Source organism: Moschus berezovskii, chromosome 7 (genome assembly GCF_049115385.1).
Source record: "Moschus berezovskii isolate FMDL1 chromosome 7, NW_MosBer_1.0, whole genome shotgun sequence".
Lineage (NCBI taxonomy): Eukaryota > Metazoa > Chordata > Mammalia > Artiodactyla > Moschidae > Moschus > Moschus berezovskii.
Window position 1 is genome coordinate 59,281,434 of NC_142466.1, and position 12,084 is coordinate 59,293,517.

Genomic DNA, 12,084 nt, shown 5'->3' on the forward strand with positions numbered 1-12,084 from the left:
CCAGGCTCCTTGGAATTCTCCAGGTCAGAATATTGGAGTGGGTAGCTGATCTCTTCTCCAGGGGATCTCCCCAACCCAGGGATCAAATCCAGGTCTCCCACATTGCTGGCAGATTCTTTACTGTCTGAGCCACCAGGGAAGCCCCAACCCATATTATGGAAGATGTAAATCATGGTTCCAGCAGAGTTGACATACTAGTATAAATATGTGAAGTAAAACATGATGATTCATAGGGAGTCATTTGACCAATGTACTAGAAAATAGTTGGACACCATTCTCTCTTCCTACACCCCATTTGTAACCTCCAACCACCAGCTGAGGGCCCAGCCACAAATAAAAACTATTCAGATCATCTTAGCTATCCTTACAAGGATCAATTGCCCTTTCAAGTTTGCCCAACCTAAATCTCAAAATAATGAAGAGAATCATCATTTCATAGTAATCTATTTCTCCTTAGACCATAAGATTGCTTGGTTTTGAATCCTAATTCTACCATTGACCAGCTGTTTGACCTCTGGAAGGTTAAAGGCTGATTAAGTCCTGTGTTCTTTAGCTGTTAAAAGGAGATAATAAAAGTACCTCCCTCCAGCTGTTCTGAATCTTACATAAAGCTAGTTCATATAAAGGGATTAGTACAAGCTTGGCTATGGTAAGAATCTAGATGTCAGTTCTATGTCCACTTAAGGGATTCTATTTTTTTCCATTTCTTAGAACTCTTAGACTCCAGATTTTACAAAGAATTCCAGGCATATTTACACCTTAATAAGTTAACTAGATATGTTTCTGAGTTTGTCTATAAAATAGATTTAAAATTTTTATTTTAATTATTTTTATTGAAGTATAGTAGATTTACAATGTTGTGTTAGTTTCTGGTATTCAGAATATATTCTTTTTTTCAGATATTTTCTATTATAGATTATTATAAGACATTGAACATTGTGTCCTATGCTATACAGTAGGACCTTGTTGTTTATCTATTTTATATAAATTAGTGTGTATCTGTTAATCCCAAGATCCTAACTTATTCCTTCCTTACTTCCCCCATTTGGTAACCAGAAATTTATATCCTGGGTCTTTGAGTCTGTTTCTTAAAGCAGATTTTTATAGTTAATTCTACTCTCTTATTATCATTGTATAGTCAGAGATGCAGTCTTATGAACCACTGTATCAATGACAATGAACAACAGATGTTTTCAATGTTAACAGGCTATTGGCAGCATATAAATTGGCAGTTCATTGGAGACCTTAAGAACCTGGAAAAGTTTAAAAACAATGACAATGAGGGTTCCTCCCCACCCCCCAGTCTGAAGAAAATGATGGTGAGAGCATAACAAAGGTGTTTATTTTTGGTACAAACTGTTCTTTCATTGAGCAAACACTGTGATATGTTTATAAAGACACAAGAGAAGTGGACACACCCAGAGTGGTTTATAAGCAAAATAGCTCATAGCACTGGTATGGAAGAGGCTGTTTCTAGAACTCACAGAACAATCTCTCTAAAATTTCATTCCTGAAAAGAATAAAAGGTTTTATGGATAAGGACGTGAGAGACCTAGAGACCATTGTTTCTGCAGATATTTGCTGCGTTGTGTCCTTTCTAAATACTTTGTCATCTATGTGTAGACCATCATTGAAACACAAGACGTTTTTCAAAGCTGAAGGTACATAAATTTACTGTAAATATTTATCATACCTATACAGTGCAAATATGTGTTTTTCATCAGCTTCAAATGAGCTGGAAGTTTCTGACCCGTCCCTTTTGTGAATACCAGCCTAGGGACTGCATCTGTGGTAACAGAATTCCAGAAATGAGTTTTATTAGTCCTTCCAGTTCTCAACATGGCAGACGGAGTATGAGGAAGACATGGTTAATATGTGTTCCTTTGGTCTTTGGGTGATGCTCTAACATAGACTGCTGTCAAATAAAGAGAGTCCAGTTTAAAGACCATTTTGATCAGGCGGTTAAGGAAATGATTAATTCCTTTTCACTTGGGCCAAGTTGACTGGCATCGATATTCTCTTGTCTTTGCTCTTTGGGTACCTTGGGCATATGAAACAACATTAGAAACATGTTAGGAAGCCTGGACCACTTGAAATAGGTATTAAAAACCTAAAGGTCACATTCAGGTTAAAGGGTCCTGATTTAAGGGTCCGCTAAACTTGTGACTTGCAGAAACACCCCTGGCTCTCATTATCTTTTTTCCTTTGACATTTCAGCCACCTGAAATAGTAAACTATCCATATGAAAATATCAATTGCATATTTCCCCTCCTTCCTCTTTCTCCTGTATCATGTTGGCAGATGAAAAGAAAAAGTGGTACAAAAATATTTAATGGTGAAGTCAGAGTCAACAGAAGCAGAGGTGGAAGAAAGAAACCTAATTGCTCCACTTTGAACACACATGTTTTCCATACATGGCTGGTTTTCTTCAATTTTCATAATTACAATTTCAGGCAGCATCCTTCCACTCCAGGACGGTCATCCCATGTGTGGGTGACCCATTTCCTGTACACTTCCTTCCTCCAGCCCACTTCTTGGCCACATTAACATTACTTCATGTCACAAATGATACCACAGGTGGCCAGAACAGGTTTTGAAAAGGGAAAAATGAAACAGAAACCTGTCAGAGTTGCTTTCTGTTAAATTAAAATATTTGATGAGGTGCGGCCCAAACTGTTGGCCAGAATGAGACTTCCAAAAAGCATTGGCAATTTGGAAACCTGCACTATTTCTTTCGTGATCTATTAACCAAGCATTGGCTGGGCTATCTCTGACAAGGTCAGGGAAGCAAGCGTTTGGCAGTTGTGAACTTGGCTATAAAGTGAAAATATGCCTTCACTTTTCAGGTGTAATTGATCAGCTAATATTGACTGAAACCCTAGATTAAAATCGGTTTAATGCATAGTCTTTTAGGGGCTTACAGTCAAAGGAGACAAAATTTACATACAAGTTTCAACAGTTAACCATAGTGCAGCAGAATTCAGTGTGTAGGGGTTAGATTGTGTGGAACAAAATATATGTATGTGTGTGTCTCCATTCCTAAGAGAAGAGATAGCTAACTAGGCTGAAGGATGAGGGAAAGCTTTGTGGAAGTTGTTCCCAAGCTGTACTCCAAAAACTGGGGCGCAGGGGGAGAATGGAATTTGGGTCAGTGTGTGCAGGGCCTCAAGTGCCAGAAGGAATCAAGAAAGTAACAGAAAGTTGCAAATGTTCATAAAATATATAAGCCTCTATTTTCAACAGAATTGATATTATCTGGGTTGAAAGATGGGTATACCATTTGTTAGAATGAATCCATAAAGCTACTCAAGTGTGTTTGTAATGTTCAACAAAAGGCAATCTCCTTTGGAGAATAAATTAACAAATTCGTGTCAGGAGATACTAGAGGTATCTGCCACTTGCTACCATGTGACATTGAGGGATGAAATTTGGAAAGAGGTGAGCTTCCATTTTGTTGTTGTTCAATCGCTGAGTCATGTCCGACTGTTTGTCACCCCATGGACTGCAGTACACCAGGCTTCCCTGTCCTTCATCATCTCCCAGAGTTTGCTCAAACTCATGTCCATTGAGTTGATGATGCCATTTCATCCTCTGTCGCTGCCTTCTCCTCCTGCCTTCAGTCTTTACCAGCATCAGAGTCTTTTCCAATGAGTTGGCTCTTCACTTCAGGTTGCCAAAGTATTGGAGCTTCAGCATTAGTCCTTCCAGTGAATATTCAGGGTTGATTTCCTTTAGGATTGACTGGTTTGATCTCCTTGCTGTCTAAGGGACTCTCAAGGACTTTCAATTACGTTGTATTTAAAATAGGAGTCAATTCATGGCTACAAAGCTCAGGATGACCTGACTTCTGCTATCCCTTCTAACGTGCTACCTTCTGTGTCATTTCCCCTCACATCCACTAATCTTGCCTGGAAAATCCCATGGACAGAGGAGCCTGGCGAACTGCAGTCCATGGGGTTGCAAAGAGTTGGACACGACTGAGCTACTCAGCACAAGCACTACCAGGATGAGCTCTGAGCTCTTGGGCAAGCCAGCTCTTTCTCTTCAGCCATATCTCAACTCACATTTCACGTTCTCAAAAGCTGGGGTCTTTTTGGACCATCCTTCCAGGAGAGGTGTATGCTCAGTCCCCTCAGTATTGACTGCCATATTACCCTCTTTAATTCCTTTAAAACATGCTACAAATGGCCTTCTTTGTTTTCTTTATCATCTGTGTTTCCCGTTTAGGAGGTCATGAGGACAGGGGACCTCATTGTCCCTGTTCACTGCCAATCCCCAGCGTGTCACAAGTGCTCAGTAAAGTACGTGTTAGATGCATCAGTGTCAGTGGCGTCGTCATTATGCCTCATGCCTACAAAGCACAGGTTCCCCTCCCCTCCTGAAGTGCTGAACGGTTACAAAGCAGGAGGAAGATAGTGAATGGTGTGGACCTGGGGTGGCTTGCGTTGCCATGGCAGTAGGCTAGAGTGGCACATCCCTTTTCCTTTGTTCCTCTAACTGAGCCTTAAGAACCTGGAAAACAATACCACTCAGAGGGATATTTCACAGAGATGGACTTTGAAGGAATAATTGTGTGGGATGGATGAATGCTAGTCAATTATATTGGGAAGAACTGCTGGTTTAATTCATCTCTTGATGTGTTTGTATGTTGTAGCCATTGTGGAATGAAATCACTGCACATAATGAGCTCAGGTTCACTGGCTCTCCAGCCTGCCCTTCAAAGCCCTCACACACATTTTCCTGTGTCTGTCCCCCATCTGGACTGTGCACTCATCTTCCCTCCCTTCTCAGAGTAGTGCTGAATGACTCTGTTCACCCCCTGCAAATTATGGTGCAATACTCATTGTTAATTTACTGAAAGAAGTTTCAGGAGATTGTTATTTTTTTCTTTTTTATGGGTTTCTCACAGCAGTGGCACACCTCTAGCTGACACTGTACAGAAGCTGCTGAGGTTTTTCTCATTTGCAGCCGGGCTTTACTAGGTGCCTGGTTAAGAAATTATAATGTTCTTCTGTTATCTTGTTTGGGTTTATAAATGAAATGCTACAAGGCCTTTTTTATGTGTCATTAATTCATGTTAACAATAAAATGGTGCACTCATTGCTCTGCTGTTGAGATACTTTATCATGGTTTTCCAAAGGATCTATGGTATTAGAGCAGGGTAGAACTGGCAGAAGAGATTTCTGTTTCACTTGCATTACCCACATCTCTCCTTCCTCCCTTCCCCTGTTGTCATGTTGGAGATCTGTGCTTCTACTTGAACAGACAATCCACCAAATTCATTAATTTAATGTATTGTCTTAAGTAGGTCATTCTCCCATCTCCTCTCCATTGTTGTAATCTGCAATGTCCAATTCTCCCTCTTCCTCCTTTAGCACTGCAGTGACAACACACATCCCTGCCAGTCAGACATGAACATTGAAGGAGCCTGGAAGAGAGGCTACACGGGAAAGAACATCGTGGTCACTATCCTGGACGATGGCATTGAGAGGACCCATCCAGATCTGATGCAAAACTATGTGAGTGTTTGCTATGGTCAGAATGCCTTCCCTCCTGGGAAACAATGGAACTCATGTGAGGACGATCAAAAGCATGGAGGTTTCCCAGGTGACTCTGGTAAATATTCCACCTGCCAATGCAGGAGATGCAGGTGCCATCCCTGGGTTAGGAAGATCCCCTAGAAAAGGAAATGGTAACCAACTCCAGTATTCTTGCCTGGAAAGTCCCATGGACAGAGGAGCCTGACAGTCCACAGTCCATCTGCAGTCCATGGGGTCACAAAAGAGTTGGACACAACTTAGTGACTAAGCAACAACAAAAGGGGGAAAGTCACTGAAAAATAGCTGTTATGTATTGCTCCCATCTTACAGAAGATTCACTCTCAGAGGACAGGAATCAGGAGATAATGCTATCCACTTTTGTGTGCCTTTGATGTTGTGATGACAAAAGGCAGGTGATAGGTAACAGAAACCCCAGCTGCTGCTGACAACAACTGCTCCTCTCAACAATTTATCCATGCAGCCAGATAACACTCCTGCTTTCCTTTATGGAGAAAGTGTACTTATAACTCTTCTCAAGTTATTCTGTGAGTCTCTTTCTCTCTCTGCCTCTCCCCTTTTAAAGGACAATAATGAATATTCTCCCCATAGTCCTCAGGAATCAGTCAATTCCCTTGTTTAAGAAAGGACCATGATTCCAGGACTCAACATACGCTAAGCCTGAGATCGCAGAGCAAGTGAAAGGGCTGAGACTCAGTACTTTCACTGAAAACCACAGTCCTGATGCCCAGTGCTCACTGGACACAGGTCGATTTCTTTCCCGGGGGCCTCTCGGTCCCCTTTACCACTGTGATATTTCCTGCCTAGAAATATGTCAGTGACCCCTCTGTCCCTTACTCTCCAAACATATCCCTTCCACCAGCTTCTCCTCCCTAAGTTTGGTTAGAAGTCTGTAAGTATCTCCCAATATGCTATTCTCTGCTCCAAATGTGTGTTACCTGATACCTCAGTGTTCTCCCTAAAATATTTATTTTGTTACTGAAGAGCCTCCAGTGACTCCCTAGTGTCTGCAAATGTAACTCTGATTCCTGTCAGGACCCTGCAGAAACTCCTGGTAGCCCACTCACACCAGTGCCTCCTACACTGCCTTCTGATCTCTTTCCTGTTGACGACTATTTCCACTAGAACACTGGTATTGCTGCAAACCCATCAAGACTTCAGTCACTTTTACCCATGTCCCTCTCTATACTTCATGACTTCTTTTAATTCCAAAACTTTGGTTGTGTGAGTTTCCCTATATTGTTTTCATGTTGTTATTGAAAAAAAAAAAATTGAAGTTGGTGATTTTCTATCAGCTTACAAATTTCCTTTCACAGCCTTGAAAAGACAAGCAGCTCTAAATCATGATGAAATCAGGACTCACATTGACCCTTAAGGAGGAAAGTCAGGGGGCAGGTTTGCCCTGTGCTTCCAGAAGAGCCCCACAGAAAATTCTAAGCTATAACTCATAGGACTACACCTCCTCAGATTTTTTTCCTTCTCTCCTATTGGGTTGGCCAAAAGTTTCTTCAAGTTTTCATGTAATACTGTATTGAAAAACCTGCATGAACTTTTGGGTCAACCCAATATATTCATGGTCGTTAAAAGAGCAACGTCATTAAGTCCAGCCTATCTCGCTCTTCCCTGAGCTGGTGGGAGTCCTGAGAGAGGCTTTGCCCATAGGTTCCCTAAACACATCAGTACAGAGGATTCTCCATTCTCACAGGCCTGCTGCCTTTCTCTCCTCATTGCCCCTCCGGAACTGGTGGACACAGCAGTGGCCCTGAGGAAGCTTGTAGTGGATGCACTCAGAATGGACATGGCCTTTTCTTTAAGGCTGAGATTCCAAGAAAAGAATAGAATGTCCTCTTGAAATCTGCTATTTCTCTTTCTCTCTCACTGTTTGTCTTCAGCCTGGGAAGGCTTGGTTTCTCCTCACAGTGGAATCACCAGCTCTGTTTGTCTCTGTTACCATCTCTCTTCTGACCTCTCTGTCAAATACCGCCTCAGCTTCACATGAAACCATTTAGGTAGAAATGTCCATGTATTTTCTCCACTGTTTCTTTCTCATTTGCTTAATATCACTTATTGCATGACCCTTAATCTCAAATTAGTTTTCCTTTTGTCAGTCAAACCTGAAAAGATTCTCATCTTTGCAGATAAGATACTTCTAAGTCACTTCCGAGACACATCAGAAAGTACCACTGACTCACACAGCCACCCCAATTCCTAACCTATGAAGACCTTCTTTGGGCACTCAGGATCACCCAATATCACCTGATACTTTATCAACTTTAACTATTTTTCGTCTCAGTATTCAATCCTGTTGCCCTTTTCGTTTCAAAAATTCAGCGAAGAAACTTCACAAATCAATTTTTACAATGAAATATTGAAACAGTTTCTCCTAAATTAGATGATTTTCCCTAAGGTTGAAAAAGAGAGAGAGAGGAGGAACTGCAAATTCATTTAGTTCTCATTTGAACCAAACATTTGAGTGGCTGCCCTCACCCTGCCTCCAAGCATACACAGGTAAACTTCTGTGTCTTCACCGAATAGACTTTTAGAATTTATAAAGGAACTTCAATTCAGAAGTTCCTCATTTGCAGGGTAGACACTGAGGCCTGAACTGGGCTAAAATGAGTTAGCCCAGGTCATATAAAGAACAGAACTATGGCTGGCCATGATAAGAAAGATTTCTTGTCATATGCAATGCAGTTTTTATAGAGCTTTCCTATTCTCCACTGCATTGAAATGCATCCGATTAAATACAAAGAGGCTTAACCTAAATGTGATTGCATTCTTTACCTTTTTCATTTTTTTTCTTCCCTTGAAAGAAAACTCTCTAGAATTTCCCTGTGCAGTTAGCAGTACTGGTGCCCTTTTGGTTCTCCTAAAGTTAGAGCTGGTGAAAGTAGAGACGAGCACATTGGACTAGATGGGATGCCTGGGTTCCAGCCTTCACTCCATAGGCAATTCGTTTCACGCCTTTGGCCAAGTTACATAACCTGTCTCAGGCCTCTGTTTCCTTATGAGTAAAATTAGATGATATCACCCTTCATGCTTGAATGAACACTGAGTTGGGCTGCTTTGTATGTTTCTCTGTATGGGAAGCAGGACTTACTCTATATATCATGTGTATTTTACTTACTTCCCCCAAACATTTCAGACTCCCTGTACCTATTAAGTAATTTTCAGAAATAAGAGTCTTTGATAAGAAAGCAGAAAGCAAAGAGCATTAACGTTCACTAAAACTGATAACAGAAATCATAAAGCATAAGAAAATTCGAAACATCTTAAATTAGTTGTGTCTAACATGATATAAATTTGAATGATGGAATAATCCACTAATTTTTTTCTTAGAAATTTGAATATTTTTCACAATTGTTAAAAAAAAACAAATGCAGCTTTGGTTTCAGAGAAACTTCTGTTTCATTTGAAACCTTGACATAAAGTAAAACTTTATTATTTTGTTTGGGGCAAAAGCCCTTTGGGTATAAATAAGAAGTCTTGAATTGTAGACCCTTTCATAGTAGATAAAACATCTGAAACCAGACAAATATTGCTTCATAGAGGTCCCAGGATAACCTGATACAGTAGATTTCTAATACTCATTTTTAATTGACTTGCCAGTTATTTGTGAATGATCTTTGTCTCCAGAAATCTCTGAATTGTGATAATGTATTTGTACACTCAAGAAGTGAAGTAAGGAATAGAGAGAGAGTCTATGAAGAATAAATCACTTTGCTTCCAGGTGGTCTAGCAGTACTTTGCAGAGTAGGTGGTTATTGGGGTGAAGGGTCAATGTGAGTTTTGAGGGAACAGTGCTGGCAAGGATGGACTGAGCACATCTTTGGTCTGTAGAGAGTATTTATTCCCCTTTATGGGACAAAATATGACACTGTGATCGAACAAGGCATTCTGACACCACTGGACCATGAGTGTTTTATTTAATCTAATTACTCTCTTGCAGAACTGTGTTTAAGGAGTCATGAGCCTTCAGGTCTATGGGTAATTAATGAACATCTGTATCCTTTCTTCCTCTCCTCTGTGACCCAGGATGCTCTGGCAAGCTGTGACGTGAACGGGAATGACCTAGACCCCATGCCCCGTTACGACGCAAGCAACGAGAACAAGTAAGACCCCTGTGGGGTGGCTGGTGTGTGGCCCATACGAAGCTTTGTTTTCTGCTCTTGCCAAGGGAAATCTTTCCTTGGAAATCTTTGGTAACAAATGATCCCTAATTTGCTGTAAGATAAACAGTGTCTTTCTGTTAAAGCTTCTGGATATAAAAACGGGTGGTCCCCATGGTAAGAATGGTTGCAGAAAGAACCTGGGGGAATAACTTAAGGATGTGGCTGGGGAATATTGGTTCTCATGTGGTCACTGGCCTGTGACCCACTTGTTCAGGAATAGGGCTGCTCAAGGGAGAGGCAAAACAAAGTGTCGCCTGGACTTTACTCTGTCCAGTTCAACATATTGGATTGAATGTTGTGCTTGAGGTCTCTGCCAGGGCTTTCCGGTTTGCTTCTTTTTTCTACTCTACGGTGATTGTATTCTTTACTAACATGCCTGCAATACCTATATGGTTTTTCATGTATGGAACACATTATCACGCTTATCCTCCAAGTCACGAGCTTTAGAAGCCCATGTAGCCACATTTACACTTTCCAGTTAGTGCAGTAGTTCTTTGGAAAGTAAATGAAATGCACAATCATTTTTTGCTTATGATGACCCAGGTATTTTTCAAAGATTAGTAGAATGTTTCTAATCTCTAGATCACATTAAACTTTGGGCTTTTACTTCAAAGTTTTTTTCAGGATAATGTTGTGATTTAGATACTATCATCTGAATTTTTACTAACCTGTTTTTGTTTGGGATCACAGAAGTTGTAAAGAGAGGTGTTTTGTTCATTTATTATGTACAGTTTCTACCTTGCATTTTTCCTAAGGGAAAATTTTCTCACCTGGTATTATTTGATTAAGTCGATAAATTTAGATAAAACCATGCAGCCTGGATAATTGTGACTGTGCATGGGGTGTTCCCCTGCCCCTTCTTAACCATTTACAAAGAAGCCTTGAAAAAGTTACCGTGAAAAATATGCTATTTGATAATATTAGCAATTGAATCAATGTTATAAATCAGATTTAGTGGTGAAAGCATTAATATACAAATTGACGTAGATAGAATTTTCGAGAACTTTTGAAACAAAAAAAAGGGCCCGGGAGTAAACCGGATAGTTTTCCATCAAGCCTGGTCATTACTGTCTAGATTACACTGTTTAAAGTTATAATCAATAATCTGAGACAACGTGAGCTAATTTACTTAACCTAATTTGCAAACTAACATGAAACACTGAAAAAGAAACCTGAAGCTTCCATACTTAAAAGGTCACCTGTGATAAATTTCACTCTCTAGTGCAGTCTACTCTAGTGCAACATATATGCTCCTAAAAATACTGCTGCTGCTGCTAAGTCGCTTCAGTCGTGTCCGACTCTGTGTGACCCCATAGACAGCAGCCCACCAGGCTCCGCCGTCCCTGGGATTCTCCAGGCAAGAACACTGGAGTGGGTTGCCATTTCCTTCTCCAATGGATGAAAGTGAAACTAGCACTCTGCAAAGTCTAAAACCACAGAGTAATAGGAAAATGTAGTTGGAGCTCACACTCAGAAACTTCATCAATGACATGCACAGAAAAATGGTAGGCACCTATTAAAAATAATAGCCCAGTTTTATTCATTTTAAGTGATTAAGAAATGTATAAAACTAATCAATGTGGCACTTTATCTTAAAAACACCAATACAGTATACTAACGCATATATATGGCATTTAGAAAGATGGAAATGATAACCCTGTATATGAGACAGCAAAAGAGACACACATAGAACAGTCTTTGGGACTCTGTGGGAGAGGGTGAGGGTGGGATGATTTGGGAGAATGGCATTGAAACATGTATATCATCATATGTGAAACGAATCACAAGCTTAGGGTCGATGCATGTTACAGGATGCTCGGGGCTGGTGTGCGGGGATGACCCAGAGGGAGGATAAGGGGAGGAGGGAGGTGGGAGGGGGGTTCAGGAAGGGGAACTCATGTACACCTGGGGCAGACTCATGTCAATGTATGGCAAAACCAACCAATATAATATTGTAAAATAATTAGCCTCCAATTAAAAAAGAAAAAGAAAAAAAAATAAAATGGAAATAATAAAACATAAAAAAAAATTCTCCCAACAGTCCTTAGATGTGAAGCAAAAAAAAAAAGGCTCAGATAGGTCAAGTGGACAATGGTTAAACAGGTAGTAAGAGATGGAGATGTTAGGAAGCAAAGAATCCAACTCAAGTGGTTTGTTTACAAGCTCTTGCTCTGTATATTATACACAAGGCTAAGTTCTTAAGGTAATGAAAAGGAAAATGATCCAAGTACCTTTCATTTAAATGAGTTGTGACTAGAGATAATTGGTTTCAATAACAGTAAGTTTGAGAGAATGAAAGATTGAAATATTGACCAAAATCGTTTGACAATACAGAGTGCTGAGCTGACCTTTGA

At 40.3% G+C, this 12,084-nt stretch overlaps 1 protein-coding gene across 3 annotated transcripts in view; it reads left to right on the top strand.

Annotated features, from left to right (window-relative positions):
* Positions 1–12,084, top strand: part of PCSK5 (proprotein convertase subtilisin/kexin type 5) — a 507,981-nt gene that overhangs the window by 138,441 nt on the left and 357,456 nt on the right. For all 3 annotated transcript variants that reach the window (XM_055426904.2, XM_088837941.1, XM_088837942.1), the window contains exons 4-5: positions 5,376–5,519; positions 9,594–9,670. In XM_055426904.2, coding sequence (XP_055282879.2) covers positions 5,376–5,519; positions 9,594–9,670 — 221 coding nt within the window. The remainder of the gene's footprint in view (positions 1–5,375; positions 5,520–9,593; positions 9,671–12,084) is intronic.